This window comes from Ranitomeya variabilis, chromosome 5 (assembly GCF_051348905.1).
Source record: "Ranitomeya variabilis isolate aRanVar5 chromosome 5, aRanVar5.hap1, whole genome shotgun sequence".
Taxonomy (NCBI): Eukaryota; Metazoa; Chordata; class Amphibia; order Anura; family Dendrobatidae; genus Ranitomeya; species Ranitomeya variabilis.
This window is the reverse complement of record NC_135236.1, coordinates 265910005-265932089: the sequence shown is the minus strand read 5'-3', so window position 1 is coordinate 265932089 and position 22085 is coordinate 265910005. Positions and strand designations below refer to the sequence as shown.

The window sequence follows — 22085 nt, the reverse complement described above, 5'->3', positions numbered from 1 at the left end:
GTGATAAAGAACTTTTGGCAATCAGGTTGGCATTGGAGGAGTGGCGGTACCTCTTGGAGGGGGCTTTACATCGTTTTGTAATTTACACAGATCACAAGAATCTGGCATATATCCGCTCTGCGCAAAGACTAAATCCTCGGCAGGCCAGGTGGGCCTTGTTTTTCGCCAGGTTTGACTTCGAACTTCATTTCCTGCCAGGAGATAAAAACTCCAGAGCTGACGCTCTGTCTAGGTCATTCCAGGCGGTGGATATGGAGGAAGAACCTGCGCACATCATCGATCCTGCAAGAGTCATCACAGTTGCTCCTCTCTCTCTTTCCTCGTTGCCTCCGGGTAAGACCTTAGTTGCTGAAGAGAACAGAGAACGCGTCTTACTTTGGGGTCATGCCTCCAAATTAGCTGGACATGTTGGTCTCAAAAAAACCCTCCGTCTGATCTCTCGCTATTACTGGTGGCCTACGTTGTCCAAGGACGTCCAAAGTTTTGTCGCCTCTTGTCCCTCCTGTGCCAAGAATAAAATTCCCAGGCAACTACCTTCCGGGCTTTTGCATCCTTTACCGGTACCCTCCACTCCGTGGCAACATTTATCGATGGACTTCATCACTGACCTGCCTTCTTCATCTGGTTGTACCGTCATCTTCGTGGTCATGGATCGTTTCTCCAAGATGGCTCATTTCATTGCACTACCTGGTTTGCCTTCTGCTCCCGAATTGGCAAAGATTTTTGTTCACCATATTTTTCGTCTTCATGGTCTTCCTTTACATATTGTTTCTGACCGAGGTGTTCAATTCACCGCCCGCTTCTGGAAATCCCTCTGCAAATCTATGAACATTTCGCTTGACTTTTCTTCGGCCTACCATCCGCAGTCCAATGGCCAGGTGGAACGTACTAATCAGACCTTGGTAACTTATCTCCGTCATTTTTCCAATTCCCATCAGAATGATTGGTCTGACTTGCTGCCATGGGCTGAGTTTTCTTACAATAACCATTCCAGCGAAGCTACTAACAAATCTCCATTTTTTATCGTCTACGGTCAACATCCTGGCCTTCCTCTTCCGGTTCCTCCTGTCTCTACTGTACCAGCGGCTGATCTTCTGTCTAGAGAGTTCTCCAGGGTCTGGCAGGAGACCAAGTCTGCCCTTGAGTTGGCTCAAGTCAGGATGAAGAGACATGCGGACAAAAGACGCCTCGATTCTCCTATATTCCATCCTGGGGACAAGGTTTGGGTTTCTTCTAAATTTATCCATCTCAAAATTCCTTCACATAAGCTGGGTCCTCGCTATATCGGTCCATTCGAAGTTTTGTCTCGTATTAATGACGTTTCTTACAAACTTAAGTTGCCTGCCTCTCTGCGTATTTCTAATTCCTTTCATGTGTCTCTCCTTAAACCCGTAGTTTTTAATCAGTTTCATTCTTCTAACCTTTGTTCTCCTTCGCCTGTTTCCGAGGATGATGTCTTTGAAGTTAGGGACATTTTAGCCATGAAAAAACTTAGAGGGAGAACTTTGTTTTTGGTTGACTGGAAAGGTTTTGGTCCTGAGGAGAGGTCCTGGGAGCCTCGTGAGAACATTCAGGCCCCTCGCATTTTGTCCCGGTTTCTTTCAAGTCTTAAAAAGGAGGGGCGTAAAGACGGGGGTACTGTCATGCAGCGCTCGCCCCCGGCTTCTGCAGCTCGCCGGGTGCGCGCGCGCGGCGCATTCAGCTCTGCGCGTGCGCACATCTGATTTCTCTGTTGGCACTCCTTCCTGTCCTCTCCGTCATCCTGGAGGACTGTAACCCGGAAGTAGCTCTCACGCTGGTATATAAGCTGCTTCCTGCTGCTCCTCTGTGCCTGATGATCATTTGTGTTTACAAGTGCTTCTGGTCACCTGTGGTCTCTGTGCGTTCCTAGCTTTCTGACCTTGGGACTCCTCCTTCCTCTGCAAGTACCTGCCTGATTTTCCTGTGTTCCTGATTTGTTCCTTCAGTTCCTGTTTCTCTGCGGTACCTGCCCGGCTCCTTTACCACACCTTGCTCCCGTCAGCCTCTGTGTCTCCATATTGTCTCGTCAGCCTCCGTGTCTCTGTAGTATTCCCATCTTCTCCCTCGTCTCAGTAGTTCCTTGCCATTCCCTCTGTTTCCTCCGCTGTTTCCTTCAGTCCCTGTGTTCCTGCAGTGTACCCTTCTTATCTCAGTCGACCCTCCAGCTTCCGTGGCGATAGTCCCTCACGGGCCTGCCCCTAACGCTCCCTGTATAGGGGGCGGTCCACCTGGTCAGCTCGTCCGAGAGGGGTTCGTCGTCACGGTCCAGTGGGTCCACTCTCCGTTGCCCCTGTTTGAATCTACTCTCTCAAATGGGACTGCACTCGGATGACATCTGAGTGCAGCCTGATTCTTACAGCATCACAGTTTACAGCCAGGCCGATAGCATTAGCACCACTCCCGGTTGTAAACTGTATATACCCCAGATATGGATTACGCCTTGGGACTGTACGCCGGACAGGTATGGGTATATTGTTGTTTTTTTATTTTGTATGTATTACAGGAGATCGAGGGCATCCTTTGGATTCGCAGAAGAATGAAGATGGCAAAACTGTGTGTTCTTTCATTTCATTAAAATACTTTATTCTGCATGTGTGTGTTTATTTAACCCTTTACAAACTTTAGGATTAGTAATGGATAGGTGTCTTATTGACACCTCTCCATTACTAAGCTGGCATAATGTCACCTTACAATACAAAGGTGACATTAACCCCTTATTACCCCATATGCCACCACTACAGGGCAGTGGGACGAGAGAGGCTAAGTGCCAGAATTGGCACATCTTACAGATGCGCCTTTTCTGGGGTGGCGGGGGGGGGGCAGATTTTTTAGCCAGGGTCAGGCAATAACCATGTCCCTCTCTAGGCTATTAATATCTGCCCTCAGTCACTGGCTTTCCCTCTCTGGCTCAAAAAATTGCATGGGAGCCCATGCTACTTTTTTCCATGAAAACATTCTTTTATTAAATACATACAGGTCCCAAATTTTACACACACATACTACTAACAGTATTAGTCACTGACATATATAAATCCAACTGTTCTGCAATGGTTTACTGTATGTAAACCATGTCTCCTATCCTCTCGGCTTCTGCAATGATTTTACAGAGGCCAACAAATGAATTATCGGCTATTCGGCTATTCTGCTATCTATGAAATATAAAGATATATATATATATATATGTGTGTGTCACTGACATATATATATATATATACTGTGTATATATATATATATACATATATATAATATAAGAGCTTTTGGCAAAGCTAGGTCACCGCTTTGAAGAAACAGGAATACATCCAACCTGTGGTTACAATTCGCACGGAAAACGGATCGGGATAAATCCACACATGTAAAGAAAAAAAAATTTGCTTTTGTTTCTCCAGCGATCAGTCCAATGGTGGAGTAAAATTTACCTTTTATTTATCCATTAAAAAGTTCCAGATTTCTTCAATAACAGTATTGCATACATTCAATTCCTTTTGGATGACATGTTTTGACACCACATGTTTCTTCCTCCAGGTCCCCATGAGTATTAATTTTTGTTTTTGATTTAAATCCGCCATATGTTTCCTGAGATATGGACCTTTATATTTGAGGTAAATTTGTATGGTCATTAACAAGGGGGCGTGGCTCACTGGCTATTAATGCAGAGCAATTTAAAGACACCCCCCCAGAAAACCCAGTGAGCCACGCCCCCTTTGTAAAGACAATAAAAATTACCACTAAATAAAAAGGCCCATAGCTCTGAAACCGTAAAAAAAAAAAAAAAAAAGCAAAAACAGAATAATCAGAGTAGGAATAAAATAAGAGCAAAAACTGGAAAATGTTGTCCTGGTGACAATTTCTCCTTAAATACCTATTGCACTATCACACTGCCATAGCGCTCTTTACATCCTTTGCCGGTGAACGGTGTTATGATTCTCTGCTGATTCCCCTATACTGTTTTTTTACAGTGCTGTTTCATACAGCTCAAAGGAAAGATGTAACGTAAGGCTCTGTTCACATGTCTGTTAGTGATCAGTTAGAACAAATCCAGCAGCAATCTTCTGGCAAAAAAATTGTGCAGGCGCAACTTTTTGGCCGTTTTTAAATAACTGATCTCTGCTGGATCCATTTTTTTAATATTGAGGTTTTTGAAATAGATCCGTTACAGTCATCCGTTTTTCTTTCATTTGTTCGTTTGTTGCTTACTGGATCCAGCAGAGATCAGTTATTTAAAAACAGACTAAACTTGTGTCTTCACAACTATTTTTGCCAGCAGATTGTTGCTGGATCCGTTCTAACTGATCACTACTGAACAGAGCCTTAGCTTGGACTGTTCATAGGACAAACATTTTTATGTCTGTTTAAAGCAAAGAAGAATAAGAAAGGAACACAGATCATATTGGTAGTTCTATACTGAGCACCCTTCCTTGACCTTCAGACAAAGTCACTGAGGACTGGCAGTAGCTAATTCTGTGTATTATTAGCTAATGATGCAAATGTTCCTGGAAGGGAGATATATATCCACACCAGGACAGGCTATGAAAAGTCAGGACAGAGTTAGAGTGGTTCTCTATTTGTAACCAGCATCATGTAAGAGAAAAACTTTATTTCTTCCTAATAAATAATTTTTTCTTAGTAACAATCTTTCTTTATGACCAATGACTGTTAATGAAAGTGATAGGCTCTCTCCGGGCTGTGGAGTCGGTAAGCCAAACCTCCGACTCCTCAATTTCCCTGACTCCGACCCCACAGCACGGCCTCACTACTGAGCATGTACATAAAGTGCAGCACAGATTCATCTCAACTAGAAGCCGAGATCCTGAGATCAGGAACAGACATTTATAGGACATTTCATAACTTTCCTAAATTCTTCTGAAAACATTTACAGCACATCCTGCATTGTACCCAGTTTATTATACATTTTAGGAGTTGGAGTTGGTCCATGTTATACCAAAATGTACACCGACTCCGACTCCACAGCCCTGATCACCATTGCAATTCATAAGCTACAAACTCACCATATACACCTTTATCCAGAAGCTGTAGAAACTGTCTAATAGATACCAACATTTCTTCACGGGTCACGTCCACAAGTGAAATCACACAGAAGCCCAGTCTTCTGAGAAGGACAGACAGCTCAAACACATCCACCATAGGGGCGAGCAGATTGGGGTGATTTAAGTAACCATTGTTGCCGATCAATAACGCTACTTTTCCAGTCGCTGTAAAGTCACAAAGAATCCATATGAGCTTTAATAATATTGACTAAAATGGCAGATAGTTTTATTGCTATAATATAGATTATTTAGGGAATTACAGTGTACTGTGGGTTAGTCCCTTAAAGTGAACAGGTCAGCAGTTTTGGCCGATATAAGATACTGCCATCACCTTTCAGGGCTGATATACAGCATTCTATAATGCTGTATATCTGCCCCCAACCTGACCTGGAAGAACTGAAAAATAACTTTTATTATGCTCCCCTGTGAGGCGGTCCGGTCCGAGGGGTGGCGCTGGTCTTGGTCTGGCGCCTCCCATCTTCTTGCGATGCCGCCCTCCTTCTTGCTTCTTGTGGATGACGCGACCCTGCATCATTCACACAGACTGTGTGGATGACAAAGGGATGCATCATCCACAAGAAGCAAGCAGGGAGGCGACAATCATAAGAAGATGGGAGGCGCCGGACCAAGACCAGTGACACCCCTCGGACCAGTCCGCCCTGCAGGTGAGTATAATAAAACTTATTTTTCAGTTCTTCCAAGTCTGGTTGGGGGCAGATATACAGCATTATAGAATGCTGTATATCAGCCCTGAAAGGTGGTGGCCGTATCTTATATTAGCTAAAACTGATGACAGGTTCCCTTTAAATTAAATTTATCAGAAATGACCTATTGTTTAAAACAGACTTTCATGTTCAATGTTTTTTAGGTTTTCTTTGTAATACATATTTTTTCTTTTTCAGAAATCTAACAGTATTCAATCTTATCAATATACCTAATTTAAATGTATTCTTTCTGTTCTTTCAGGAAAGCCACAAACATTAGACACAATAGGCTGACTCAGACACTACTTAGTTATATGGAAATTGTAAAGAGCATGCCTGCTCTGGACAAAGGTCATTGTGAAGGAAGGAGTAGAAGGCGAGCTGTAACATCACAGATTGTAATTGTAGGATCCTGTGTTATCCACTGTATATAGAGGTGCTATTTTTATTGTATCCCTGTCTGTGATGTTAATATGATTGCTGAAAAGTCTTCTGTGAAGAACAGGAAATGTGAAGCTAAAATCAATCAGCGATATGAAAACTAAAATATATATATATACTGTACATTTAACCCAAAAAATAAATTCTGATTTAAGCAAGAGGTAATTTTCTGATGACACATTCCCTTTATACCTCAGCAACTTTATTCATTTTCAGTTGCTTCACTGATGATTCAGTAGGTTTAAATGCAAATAAGAAATTAGTCATTTGCATGATTATCAAAGAATAAGTGCATATGTCAAAGCTGTGGAGAATAGTACTCACCATAGTACCTATGTCTAGGAGTTGGTCCTGTAAAGACAGAACAACATTATTTATCTGCATGAGAATCCACTTATCCACATTTATGGCTATCACATACGTTATAGTACTAGAGCAACTTTGTTAAAGAGGACCTGTCACATTTGACACAATCACTGTTTTCTCTGCTGCAGTTCTCTGAATGCTGAGCTCTGTATAACCCCGCCCACAACACTGATTGGCAGCTTTCATCCCATACACAGAAAGCTGCTAATCAGTGGTGGGGGCGGGGTTATACAGAGCACATGAATTTGGAGGACTACATGGCAGCAAGTTTACTACTCCTCTAACGATAATAATAATCTCCTGCTGATACAACAGTGATTTTATCTAAACTACACCAAGCAGTCCAGTAAGTGACACATCGCTGGAATCAGGGTCTCTGTCCCTACTTTATGGTGCTCTCAGAGACCTTGTGACAGATTTCCTTTAAATTCAGTCTGGATTTTTTTCCATAGCTAATTTCACCCATGTCCCTACTGCATTTGAAATGTGTTAAGAGTGGTATGAAATAACAAAACTTTGCAAATTTTTCTAAAAAAAATGCCATGCAACAAAATATCTGCCTTTTTGGTGCCAGACATTTTCAAGTTACAGTGTTTAATCATATCTAGTTCTGTTCTCAGTGTTGACATGGATACAATTGTATCCAGTCTGGGAAAAGTTCTGTACACTGAACAGTCTGATACACTATAGCAAATTTGGAAGAGCATGCAGTATTTGCCTGATGTGCCAGATTTTCCAGGACTCCTGGCTTGGGATTTATGTAAATGCGTGTTCTACACTGGGAGGGGGCATTCTTAGGAGGGCTTGGTGGCTGGATGTAATTGTTCCCTGAAATGTTGACAACTATGGATGTGTTTAGCTCACAGGAGACTGGAAACAATTCAGCTAAAGGCAGAACTCGCTATGTACAAGGTTGTAGCTTGTAAATATCAGCGAAAAACCTTCTCAGTCAATATTAGCAATATATCTGAATAAAATGTTGAGGAATTGAAACACAAATTGAAAAAATATACATGGAGATTCACTCGCTCGCTACTTTACCCAGAAAAATTGCTGTAACTTTTTCAAAGAATTTTATTAACATTTTAATATAACAAACTGGGGAAATAGGAAATAATTGGTTGGGAGGGGTAAGACAAAAGTGGAGGGGGAAAAAAGATAGAGGATACTTTTATTAAATTAAATCTGTTAATATTTCCAACCTTAATGGAATATCTCAGAGAATTACAATTAAAAATAAATGCATAAACATTTAAGGAAACGATTCTGACCATCTATTCCATTTTCTTAAGAATTAATCTGAGCATATCTGAGCAGGTATTAACTTGTGCTAATTTATATTCAAATGACTTATGCAAATTCATTCTGTCAATGACATCCTTCATAGAAGGGATATCAGGGTCTTTCCATTTTTTTTTCTATACTATGTTGTGCATAAATATGTGATTCTTCAGAATTTCTTTTAATCTTTGCCTGATGAAGAGACCTGTGTAGTCTCGAAAGCTTGCAATTTGTTACCATCTTTTCAGTTAGCCATTAAAAGGTATCAACCACTGAGGACTCTCAATTCTAAATATTTTTCTATCTACTGGCTAACACGGTACCAAGATATATTTCTTTCCTGTATAAAAAATGTTGTGACCAATAGTAAGTGGATTATGATTTGTCTCTGTGAAGAATCAATCTGTTCTGTATTTAAGGATAGGAGAGCCAATTGAGGACTAAGATTAAAATTATTTGTTTTTAAAATGTTGTTAATAAGAAATTATTCTCCAGAGAGGTTTTTATTTTGGGACAACCCCAGAAAATGTGGATTAGGTTTCCATATTGACCACTTCTAAAACTTCTAAGGCTGGTTTCACATTTGCGGTTGTGTCCGCAGCATTTGTACCGCATATATCCGCATGCGTTGTGTATTCCTATATTTAACATTAAGGACGCATGTGTTTTTATTTGTTCGCGTTTTGCCGCGGTTGACGACGCATGCGTCGTCTCGTCGCTTGCGGCTTGGCGTGGAAATGCAACATGTAGTAATTTTTAGAGGCGTCATTTTGCCGCCGGCAAACGCATGTGGTCGATTGCGCAAGGATTTCGGCAAAAAAACGCATTGCTGTCTATATGAACGCATGCGTTTATAAGTACATGCGTTTGGTTGCGTTCATGAACGCATGCGTTTCAATAGGGAAAAACATGTCTAGACACTGATAAGCCACCTCCCACCATCAAGGTGATAAAGGGAGGGAGTGGACAGTTGCTGGTCACTTCTCAGCAGACAGCCAAGCAGAGCAGACAGACCCCAGCACCTTGGAGCAAACAAGCCTCTGAACAATGTGAGTATATCCTAGCCAATGCCTTTATTTTCTATTTTCTTTCTCTACATGTCCTAATTTCTGCCATTTCTTTCTTTCTACATGCATCAGAATGTCTTCTTCTTCGGAATCATCGCATGAGGAGTTTCGCCCAGGACAGTCGGAAGTGGAGCATGTCAGTGAGGTGAGTACTTGCCTCGTCAGATTGGTAAGTATTCACTCACATCGACACATGTGACAATTTGATTTTTCCTTTTTTTTAGAGCTCTTCTACTGCGGCAGAGACAGGGCAGGAGCAGCGGAGTCAAGGTCCGGTGGAAAGATGGCAGCGGGTACGTATACAAGGCTGACTGTTTACTGTATCCTCAGTTGAATATTCTTGAAACTTTCTTTCTTTCTATTCGTATTTCTTTACTTTTTTCTTCTGGAATCCTTTTGTATGTTGACTTTCCTATTCATGACATTTCTCATCATCTTTTTTCTTTCTTTTCCTTACGTTAATTGAGGAAACTTTAATGACTTTATTTAATTTGTAGGTTTCACAACGGGAAGAGGATCTAATCGAGAATGACCTCCTCATCTCCCTCGTCCAGGAGCGAGTCCCATTGTGGGACACCCGGGATCCACTGCTCTCAAACAACGTCACGATCCGGCGCTTATGGATTGAGGTGGCCCAAGCGATGTGGGATGGCTGAGACAACGCCCCAACACGGGTCCGAAATGCATTTGGTAAGTATTGCACTGCAGTATGAAGTAGCAGAGACCTTGGCCGTGCTCACTCGACTGTGTGTGATGAAAGAAACTCTCAGGAGTTTCTCTCAGCACACACAGTTGTGTGAGCACGGCTAAAAGTCCTTTTTCTGACCACATTTTTTTTTTTAACAGTATCCAAAGTCAAAACATGTTGGCGTTCGATGAAGGACCGCTTCAACAAGGACCTGCGTCAAGAGAGCCGTGTTCCCAGTGGTTCAGGAGCAAGGATCAGACGATACAAATACCATCGAGTTCTGGCATTTTTAAGACCGGTCCTTGCCCAGAGAACGTAAGTATTTATCACGTGCATCAGGTTGTATTGTATTGTCATAATCTGTATTTTTATATTCCACAGAATTTTGCTTCTGGTAAATATTTGATATTAATTTTCTTTTTCATTTTTTCACAGCACATACAGCACTACTGTTGGCCCAGGTTCTGGAGCGGTCCTTCATCCGACAGCCACGGACCCGTCCCAGCCATCCAGCAGCGCAGCAGCAAGTGGGCCTTCCACACTAACTGGAGACCAGGGAGCTGGTCCATGAGGTCTTCCCCTTTCGCAGTCCTCTTCCACTGCTCCTTTTTTTTGGGGGCTCCTCCCGGCAGCGGGCTTCGGACAGGTCACTCATGCCCAAGTTTTTGCACTTGAGCTCGGTTTTACACGAAGCAATCAAGGCTTTGGGTGACCGAATGGATGTTTCACATAACCTCTTGAATGCACGTATCCAGGAGGTCAGCAAAAGCCTTGATCAAGTGAAAGCCGACCTCCAGAGGCCAGCACATCATTTTTTTAACCAAATTGAGCAGGGCATGTCGGAACACCTTACTCCTGATCTCCAGCTGAGTGTCATGCAGGCCTGCAATGCTGCTTACGTGCAGGCTATGCAGCAGAGTCGGTATTTCCAGCAGACAGTGGCGGCATATCCACCTGTGCCTTCACTGTCACGATTGACCTCAATGCCGACCTCTGCTGCATCCCATTGCACGGCCACCTCAATTCCTTCCACAGCCGGACACCACTACAGCACCACCACCATGCCGAGTGCAGTTGGACATCCCACCACGACCACCATGACATCCGCTGCTCCTGTTTGGACATCCTCCGCCACCACCACGATGCAGCAGGACCCTGGCATGGCCTTCCGTACCGCCACCACCACGATGCAGCAGGACCCTGGCATGGACTTCCGTACCGCCACCACCACGATGCAGCAGGACCCTGGCATGGCCTTCCACTCTACAAGCGCTATGGACTCTGGCATGGCAGCACGCTCTATGAGCACTATGGACTCTGGCGTGGCTGCATGCTCTACGAGCACTCTGGACTCTGGCGTGGCTGCACGCTCTATGAGCACTATGGACTCTGGCATGGCTGCACGCTCTATGAGCACTATGGACTCTGGCATGGCTGCACGCTCTATGAGCACTATGGACTCTGGCATGGCTGCACGCTCTACGAGCACTATGAACTCTGGCATGGCTGCACGATCTACGAGCACTATGGACTCTGACACGGTGCAGCCGGACCCTAACAGGTCACCCACCACCACGCCACGCCATATGAGCCCACTAAGACCTCCCACAACCAGGCAAACCAAAAAAAAACACACAAAAAAAAACAGAGGACTCTTAGCATTCCTCCCCCTTCACCTCCCAATGTGTCTGTAATGTCAGGTTTGTCTCACCCTTCCAGTGCGTCTCAAGCCTCTCATGTGTCAAGCCCCATCCCCGAACTTCCAGACTCTTCTAGTTTCATTGCCCCTTCTCCTGCCACCTCTGCGTCATCCACGGTTAGCCAGGCCTCAGTGCTTCACACCCCCCGTTTACATCACTCTACCCCAAGCCGGCGCAGTAAATAAATTTTTTGGTTGTTAAAAAATAAAAACAATTTGATTTGCCACAATTATGTTTGGTTTATTGCGTCTTCCGCCGCCGGCAACACACACCATGCGCCACGAAACTTCGCACACTTACACTTACTTTTTGGCCCACATCATATCTCCAGTAGTTATAAATAAAAAAAAGACTGCAGGTTTGTGTGTCTTTAGTATACAGATATGAGGTGGGCCCAAAATATTAGATGTGTTATCTCCATAATCTCTTCTTGTCTGTTACTAGTGTGGCAGTCTGAAGAGAAAATGGTAGAAATACAGTGCAGACCTCTACTGAACAGGTCAGGTGTCAAAAAGCTCATTAGTTAGGACACCTGACCTGGTGAGTAGAGAACTGCCTTGCATAACCACCATTTTCTCTTCTGTGTACATAATCTATTACACACAAATTGAAGGGACGATGGTGGTCACACACTGCATATCTATGCTCACCTGCACAGGTGTCAGAAATGGTGAATTCATGAGGCTGTTATATGTGCATCATGAATTCATTATTTCTGACACCTGACTTGATGAGTATAGATAGTGTGACAGTCATTGTCTCTTCAGTCTGTGTCCAATGGATACAGCAGAACAGAATCAGGACGCAATGACGTCAACAAGCTTACCAATAAAGCAACATGATTGCCATAACACTAGCAGTATGTGGCCAGTGTTTTATATCAGTATTTGTAAGCCAAAACAAGGAGTGGAACAATTAGAGGTAAATTATGATATTAACATAATAACTAGCACCTCTGCCTTTATCACCCACTCCTGGTTTTGGATTACAAAAACTGATATTAACCCCTTACTGACCTCGGACGTACTATACCGTCCGAGGTCAGCTCCCCTGCTTTGATGCAGGGCTCCGCGGTGAACCCGCATCAAAGCCGGGACATGTCAGCTGTTTTGAACAGCTGACATGTGCCCGCAATAGCGGCGGGTGAAATCGCGATTCACCCGCCGGTATTAACTAGTTAAATGCCGCTGTCAAACACAGACAGCGGCATTTAACCACCGCATCCGGCCGGGAGGCCGGATATGAGCGCATCGCCGACCCCCGTCACATGATCAGAGGTCGGCGATGCTTGTATATTGTAACCATAGAGGTCCATGGCAAAAGTTACAAAAAAAAGTTAAAAAAATGTGAAAAAAATAAAAAAAAAATAAAAGTTTAACCCCTTCACCCCGGAGCTTTTTCCGTTTTTTCATTTTCGTTTTTCGCTCCCCTCCTTCCCAGAGCCATAACTTTTTTATTTTTCCGTCAATTTGGCCATGTGAGGGCTTATTTTTTGCGGGACGAGTTGTACTTTTGAACGACATCATTGGTTTTACCATGTCGTGTACTAGAAAACGGGAAAAAAATTCCAAGTGCAGTGAAATTGCAAAAAAAGTGCAATCCCACACTTGTTTTTTGCTTCGCTATTTTGCTAGGTTCACTAAATGCTAAAACTGACCTGCCATTATGATTCTCCAGGTCACTACGAGTTCATAGACACCTAACATGACTAGGTTATTTTTCATCTAAGTGGTGAAAAAAAATTCCAAACTTTGCAAAAAAAAAATAAAAAAAAATTGCACCATATTCCGATACTCGTAGCGTCTTTATTTTTCGTGATCTGGGGTCAGGTGAGGGCTTATTTTTTGCGTGCCGAGCTGGCATTTTTAATGATAGCATTTTGGTGCAGATACGTTCTTTCGATCGCCCGTTATTGCATTTTAATGCAATATTGCGGCGACCAAAAAAACGTAATTCTGGCGTTTCGATTTTTTTTCTCATTACGCCATTTAGCGATTAGGTTAATGCTTTTCTTTTATTGCTAGATCGGGCGATTCTGAACACGGCGATACCAAATATGTGTAGGTTTGATTTTTTTTATTGATTTATTTTGATTGGGGCGAAAGGGGGGTGATTTAAACTTTTATATTTTTTTTATTTTTTTCACATTTTTTTTACTTTTTTTTTTCACTTTTGCCATGCTTCTATAGCCTCCATGGGAGGCTAGAAGCAGGCACAACCTGATCGGCTCTGCTATGTAGCAGCGATCATAAGATCGCTGCTACACAGCAGAATTACAGGTGTGCTGTGAGCGCCGACCACAGGGGGGCGCTCACAGCTGCCGAGGATCAGTAACCATAGAGGTCTCATGGACCTCTATGGTTACCATTTAGAAGCATCGCCGACCTCCGATCATGTGACGGGGGTCGGCGATGCGCTCATATCCGGCCGCCCGGCCGGATGCGGTAGTTAAATGCCGCTGTCTGCGTTTGACAGCGGCATTTAACTAGTTAATGGGCGCGGGCGGATCGCGATTCCGCTCGCGCTCATTGCGCGCACATGTCAGCTGTACAAAACAGCTGACATGTCGCGGCTTTAAGGTGGGCTCGCCGCCGGAGCCCACCTTAAAGCGGGGGTTCTGCCAGCTGACGTACTATTCCGTCAGCTGGCAGAAAGGGGTTAAATCACCCCCCTTTCGCCCCAATCAAAATAAATCAATAAAAAAAAATCAAACCTACACATATTTGGTATTGCCGCGTTCAGAATCGCCCGATCTATCAATAAAAAAAAAGCATTAACCTGATCGCTAAACGGCGTAACGAGAAAAAAAATCAAAACGCCAGAATTACGTTTTTTTGGTCGCCGTGACATTGCATTAAAATGGAATAACGGGCGATCAAAAGAACGTATCTGCACCGAAATGGTATAATTAAAAACGCTAGCTCGGCACGCAAAAAATAAGCCCTCAACCGACCCCAGATCATGAAAAATGGAGACACTACGAGTATCGGAAAATGGCGCAATTTTTTTTTTTATCAAAGTTTGGAATTTTTTTCACCACTTAGGTAAAAAATAACCTAGTCATGTTAGGTGTCTATGAACTCATAGTGACCTGGAGAATCATAATGGTAGGTCAGTTTTAGCATTTAGTGAACCTAGCAAAAAAGCCAAGCAAAAAACAAGTGTGGGATTGCACTTTTTTTGCAATTTCACCGCACTTGGAATTTTTTTCCCATTTTCTAGTACACGACATGGTAAAACCAATGATGTCGTTTAAAAGTACAACTCGTCCTGCAAAAAATAAGTCCTCATATGGCCAAATTGACGGAAAAATAAAAAAGTTATGGCTCTGGGAAGGAGGGGAGTGAAAAACGAACACGGAAAAACGAAAAAACCCAAGGTCATGAAGGGGTTAAATACAGACCAAATACTGCCAGTTTTAGGACAGCCTTGGTTTGTAGAGGAAAAACACGGTCAACACAAACAAAACTAAAGTTTATTAATGAGAAATATTATTTTCATATCAGAAAATTAATGGTACAGATGTATACAACAGGACATTTACACAACATCGTCCTGCCATGACACGCGTCCAATATCTGAATCAAAAAAGCAGCAAATTGGTCCCGCATGTGACCAACTGCCGCAGTTGACCGCAGCGGGTGATGCTGGAAATCGGGCAGTGGGTGTGCAACTGGTTCATCCAGTTCAATGTTGGGTTGCTCCTTAGCCATTATATAATTATGCAGAACCACACAAGCTTTGACCACCTCGTCAACTGTTTCCACTTTCAGATTTATGGCTGATGCAAGAATGCGCCATTTAGCGACCAGAATGCCAAAGGTACACTCTACTGTTCTTCGGGCCCTGGTCAGTCTGTAGTTAAAGATCCTTCTAGTGTGGTTCAAGTCCCGACTGGAATAGGGCTTCAGTAGGTTTTCACACATCTGAAAGGCCTCATCCCCAACCATAACAAATGGCATCGGTGGACCTTGAGTGTTGGGGAGAGGTTGTGGCGGGGGAAAATTGAAATTTTTGCCATACACACGGCGGCCCATATCCGAGTTCTTGAAAGTTTGTGAATCATTGCCACGACCAAAAGCTCCAATGTCCACGGCGATGAAGCGACAGCTCGCATCAGCTATTGCCATGAGCACAACAGAAAAATATTTTTTATAATTGAAATACTCCGATCCTGTTCTGGCAGGTTTAATAATGCGGATGTGCTTTCCATCCACCGCTCCTAAACAGTTGGGGAAATCACAAACACTCCAGAATTTTTCTGCAATTTCAAGCCACATGTCGATGGTGGGTAGGGGTATAAACTCATCCCGGAGTACATTCCACAAAGCCCGACAGGTGTCCGCAACTATTCCGGACAGGGTGGATATTCCAAGCCGGTATTGGAAGTGGAGGGATGATAAACTCTCTCCGGTTGCCAGAAATCTGTAAAACAAACCCAAGAAACATTACAATCTATTCTACTTATGGTGTGGTTACACTAAAGAAAGAAAGGAAAATACCCAAAAAATACATGTCAGAAAACAAAAAATTTGGACTTTCATTGGTTTTTTTGGAACGTACCTTAATGTAACCAGCAGACGTTCCTCCGGTGGAATAGCTCTACGTAGCTGGGTGTCCTGTCGCCGTATGGCTCCTTGGACACGAGCAAGCAAATCCCGGAACAAGTCTTGCGACATCCTTGTGTATTCCTGGAATTTCTCCAGGTTGGCATTAAGCTCGGCATAGAGCGTGTGATAGGCTCCACGGCTCTCACGTAGTTCGATAATGGGGTGTCTCCAAAAACGCCTACGTTGTCTCCTTCTCCATCTTTCGCGATATCTGTCTTGCTCCCAAGCAAAAGCACAGGCAAGAAAAAGCTTGATGCTTAAATCCAGGTTGAAATAAAAGCTCTCCATGCGAAGATCCATCATGACACAGGATACAGTAGCAAACTGTTAAGATTTCAGTAGCCCTAGGGTCTATATATAGAGATTCCCTAATACACACCCTCTGTAGTCCCATTGGCGGTGTCTGGTTATCTTGATTTTTCTCTTGTGAAATTTCTCATCATGCGCACCAAAAAAGCAAACGCAGAAAAAAACGCATATAAACGCGGCGTTTTTTTAACCGCATGCGATCCCGCATGCGTCTAAAAACGCCGCGTTTGTACGCGTTTATATGCGGTTTTTCCACCACTTGCGGATGCGTTTTAAACACTGCGGATTTAAACGCTAATGTGAAACTAGCCTAAAAGAGACGATCTATCGTACTGAAATTTGGACTTGGTTCATGAGAGACTGATGTTTTTAAGCAGGTGTTGAAAATGTCTACCATTCACATCTAAGCACACCTGCACGTGCTGTTAAATGTGTTCTGCAGGATGTCTGGGGTCATAGCCTGAATTTATCACTGTACATTCTCTCAGAATGCCTGTAACGTTCGTGGCGTGTTACTGTACACCCGACCCTTCAAATGGTCCGAAAGAAAATGTCCTCCATTATGGCTAACCAATAATGTTCCTGTACGTTCCAGCTTATTCGCCAATTACTAAATTCATGGTTTGGACAGCAGTTTTCAAACTTCTTTAGAAATTCATTTTAGGAACTCTGTTTTATAATAAGTTTTCACAATGAAAACACCCTCCTCCAAATTGGATCTGTACATTTTTAACAAATGAAGTAGAAATTCGGCAGAAGTGAAATGCAAATACCACATATAAACTACCGACGCGCAGAAAGGATTGCAGCAAGTCTATGTCATAGTGAAGACGACCGAGAGGCAACAAGTCGGCGAGAGCACCATGTATAAACTACCGATGTGCAGAAAGGATTGCAGCAAGTCTATGTCGTAGTGAAGACGACCGAGGGGCGACAAGTCGGCGAGAGCACCACGTATAAACTACCGACGTGCAGAAAGGATTGCAGCAAGTCTATGTCATAGTGAAGACGACCCAGGGGGCGACAAGTCGGCGAGAGCACCATGTATAAACTACCGATGTGCAGAAAGGATTGCAGCAAGTCTATGTCATAGTGAAGACGACCCAGGGGGCGACAAGTCGGCGAGAGCACCACGTATAAATTACCGACGTGCAGAAAGGATTGCAGCAAGTCTATGTCATAGTGAAGACGACCCAGGGGGCGACAAGTCGGCGAGAGCACCACGTATAAACTACCGACGTGCAGAAAGGATTGCAGCAAGTCTATGTCATAGTGAAGATGACCGAGGGGCGACAAGTCGGCGAGAGCACCATGTATAAACTACCGACATGCAGAAAGGATTGCAGCAAGTCTATGTCATAGTGAAGACAACCCAGGGGGCGACAAGTCGGCGAGAGCACCACGTATAAACTACCGATGTGCAGAAAGGATTGCAGCAAGTCTATGTCATAGTGAAGACGACCCAGGGGGCGACAAGTCGGCGAGAGCACCATGTATAAACTACCGACGTGCAGAAAGGATTGCAGCAAGTCTATGTCATAGTGAAGATGACCCAGGGGGCGACAAGTCGGCGAGAGCACCATGTATAAACTACCGATGTGCAGAAAGGATTGCAGCAAGTCTATGTCATAGTGAAGACGACCCAGGGGGCGACAAGTCAGCGAGAGCACCATGTATAAACTACCGATGTGCAGAAAGGATTGCAGCAAGTCTATGTCATAGTGAAGACGACCCAGGGGGCGACAAGTCGGCGAGAGCACCACGTATAAATTACAGACGTGCAGAAAGGATTGCAGCAAGTCTATGTCATAGTGAAGACGACCCAGGGGGCGACAAGTCGGCGAGAGCACCACGTATAAACTACCGACGTGCAGAAAGGATTGCAGCAAGTCTATGTCATAGTGAAGATGACCGAGGGGCGACAAGTCGGCGAGAGCACCATGTATAAACTACCGACATGCAGAAAGGATTGCAGCAAGTCTATGTCATAGTGAAGACAACCCAGGGGGCGACAAGTCGGCGAGAGCACCACGTATAAACTACCGATGTGCAGAAAGGATTGCAGCAAGTCTATGTCATAGTGAAGACGACCCAGGGGGCGACAAGTCGGCGAGAGCACCATGTATAAACTACCAACGTGCAGAAAGGATTGCAGCAAGTCTATGTCATAGTGAAGATGACCCAGGGGGCGACAAGTCGGCGAGAGCACCATGTATAAACTACCGATGTGCAGAAAGGATTGCAGCAAGTCTATGTCATAGTGAAGACGACCCAGGGGGCGACAAGTCAGCGAGAGCACCACGTATAAACTACCGACGTGCAGAAAGGATTGCAGCAAGTCTATGTCATAGTGAAGACGACCCAGGGGGTGACAAGTCGGCGAGAGCACCACGTATAAACTACCGATGCGCAGAAAGGATTGCAGCAAGTCTATGTCATAGTGAAGACGACCGAGGGGGGTGACAAGTCGGCGAGAACACCATATATAAACTACCGACGCGCAGAAAGGATTGCAGCAAGTCTATGTCATAGTGAAGACGACCGAGGGGGCGACAAGTCGGCGTATAAACTACCGATGCGCAGAAAGGCGTGCAATGATGTTTCTCGCCGCTGTTGCTGAGGTTCATTGCACTCTCACTTCTCATGACCCAAAGTATGTACAGTCCAAATTTGAGTATGGTCAGTAAATCTTTCATGTAAAGTAGCGAATTAATCATTCCGTACTTCATGGGAATTACTGCTCTGCGCACATGATCACTGACAAATAAATACATTATAGAACCTTTAATAATACACATAGTTATACCATGGGCATCAAGGGCTTGAATCGCTATATAATCTGTTTGAGAATAACTTAATCACGTCACATACTGTATATTTACTACCTGGACATATTGAAGGCTGTGGAGAAGCTTGCAGAATGATGGCATCTTCTGAAATACAGGAAATGGTACTGTGAAAAAATGACATAACCTTGCATCATACAACTCAAATTCAAGTAAAAGACGATTTACCTATTGCTAGTTCAGCTGGTTCACTCCAAATTTCTCCATGTGGATTTGACACATGGCATAGGTAGTTTCCAGTATCCCTTTGCCTTAGTGATTTGATCTACAATGAAATATACACATCAACGTTATGTTTGCATACTAGCAGCTGTGAATATGCAGATACCATTTTTCATTTGGCTTCTTCAGGGGACACCGGGAAAAAGGCTTTGGTGCCGAAACTTGCTTCAGAACACTTGGTCCTAAACTCCAGTTTTGGTAATGTAATCATGTTATCTATCATTCTGTACCTTTTGGTTCTGTTCATTTTTAGTATGAACCCTTAAATGGGGATCCATATGAAATATAGACCATTGTGTGTATTGAATGCTATTGCACTTTACTATTTAGCCTATATTGGTCCTATATAACTTCCCATATGATTATTTCAATTTAGCTATTTCTTCAGACCAAATATGCTATACTTTGTAGTTACTGAACCTTTTCTGGTATGTGTACCAGTTTTTGGTTCGTTTTGTATGTACTTTTTATGATTTAATCAATAAAGTTTATCTTTTACTCCAAAGATGATGTGGTTATTTACACCTTCTTTTCTATATGATTTATGTTAATTATGTAACCAATTGTTACGGTTCTTGTTATTATGTATCATGTTACTACTATAACACATTGTACCGTAATTATTCTTTGATACTATATACAAGTTGCCGCCGGCTTTTTGCTGTACCTATAATTGTATATCTTTTTTACATATATGTGTAACGTGATGCAGGATGGTGGCCTTGGCGAGGTACTTGTCTTCCGCGTCCCAGCATGCTACCTGAAAGTGGGGATCCTGGATGGCTGTGTGGACTTTAGCTATGGGGGCGCTACGCCCTTGTAGGCCGCATGATGCCGGTGACTTTGGCTGGCAAGAACCAGTTCTTGTCAAATTCAATAAACGAGAACAACAATTAAAAAATAAACTCTTTTACTGAATAACAATGTAGTGAGGAATACAGTTGCTTTATAATGTATTCACCCATCTTGGCTGTTTGCCTATTTTGTTACATTACAACCTGTGTGTAAATATTTTTGTAATCCAATTTGTGTGTGATGCATCAGCACTAAATAGCCTACATTGGTAAAGTGAAGTGAGAAAATATAGGCATCAATTAAATTTATGAGCTCAAATAACTAAAAATTGGCATGTGCATATGTATTCACCCCTTTTGCCACCCCTAAACAATTCTGGTGAAAGCAATTACTTTCATAAGTCACATACTTAGTGAACGGAAGCCCACCTGTCTGCAATCTAAGTGTCATATGGTCTGTCAGTGTATGCACATCTTTTCTGAAAGGCCACAGAGGCTGCAAACCATTAAGTAAGAGGCACCACTAACCAAACAACATCATGAAGACCGAGGAGATCTCCAAACAAGTCATGGACAATAGTTGTTTAGAAGTACAACTCAGGGCTGGGTTATAAAACAATATCAGAATCTCTAATGAACCACCGGAGCACCATAAAATCCGTTATCATCAAATGGAAAGAACATTGTACCACAACAAACCTGCCAAGAGAGGCCCGCACACCAAAACTCTCAGCCCGAGCAAAGAGGGCATTAATCAGAGAGGCAGCACAGAGACCAACGCTAACCCTGAAGAAGCTGTAGAGTTCTCAAGTAGAGACTGGAATATCTGTCCATATGACCACAATAAGCTGTACACTCCATAGAGGGAAGAGTAGGCAGAAAAAAAGCATTTAATTGCACACAAGAATTGTAAGGCTTGTTTTGAGTTTGCAAAAATATATGTGAGAGACTCCACAAATGTATGGAGGAAGATGCTGTGGTCAGATGAGACCAAAATTGAACTTTTTGGCCACCATGGGAAATGCTATGTCTGGTGCCAAACCAACAAAGGTCATCACCCCAAGAACACTATCCCCATAGTGAAACATGGTGGTGGCAGCATCATGCTGTGGGGATGTTTTTCAGCAGCAAGGACAAGGAAAATAATCCGAGTTGAGAGGAAGATGGATAGTGCAAAATACATGGATATTCTTGAGCCTGATATATAGTGATATATATATATATATATATATATATATATATATATATATATATATATATATATATATATATATATATATATGCAAATTATAGTCCCCTGGTTGACGCTCAACATTTTGATTGCTATATATCAAGGCTTATATAAAGAAAAGCATTAGACATTCTTTTGTCAGGTTTCTTATCTTTCTATCAATATGTGGAAAGTAAATCACACGTTATAGCATTAAATTTAAAGATCATTTCTTTCAGGACCCAGCTATGTATGTTTTTTTTCAAATATTTTACATTTATCTAATAAAATTGGTAGTTAAAATTTTATTTCATGTTTTCGCACTCTCATTGTCACTCATTTTCTGCTCTGATGCGTTCCGTCACCTCTCTGGCTTGCAAACTTGGGACCTTCTGCCCCAAATCACATCTCCAATAAATCACTTACTCCGCCTATCACTTTTTCTTGTCTCTACACTGGATCATGCTATCTGTTGTCTTGGTCTCCGTTTACTTCAAGCACACCCACTTCATGAGGCTTTGCTGGCTGGTCAGACCTTAGGGCTGCCTTTGCTGTATGCTAGGCCTTGTATGCCTTCCAAATAGAAAACTCCATTTATCCCTTCACTTTAGCCCCTCCCACTCTGGACTAGTCCCAATTTGAATCCTAACTGTCCCTATTAACTCCCTAATGCTGGGTAGACCACAACTCTATTACTAATAACATTTGTCACTAAACACATTACACATTCAAATGCATTATAATAATACACATATTATCAAGAGGTCATGTGGGCAACACT

At 43.0% G+C, this 22085-nt stretch overlaps 1 protein-coding gene across 2 annotated transcripts in view; it reads right to left on the bottom strand.

Moving 5' to 3' along the window:
* The window catches only part of LOC143775732 (mucosa-associated lymphoid tissue lymphoma translocation protein 1-like), a 64306-nt gene that overhangs the window by 19399 nt on the left and 22822 nt on the right, over positions 1-22085 (bottom strand). For both annotated transcript variants that reach the window (XM_077264222.1, XM_077264221.1), the window contains exons 6-9: positions 19247-19343; positions 19118-19165; positions 6536-6562; positions 5028-5231 (exon numbers count right to left, since the gene is read on the bottom strand). In XM_077264222.1, coding sequence (XP_077120337.1) covers positions 5028-5231; positions 6536-6562; positions 19118-19165; positions 19247-19343 — 376 coding nt within the window. The remainder of the gene's footprint in view (positions 1-5027; positions 5232-6535; positions 6563-19117; positions 19166-19246; positions 19344-22085) is intronic.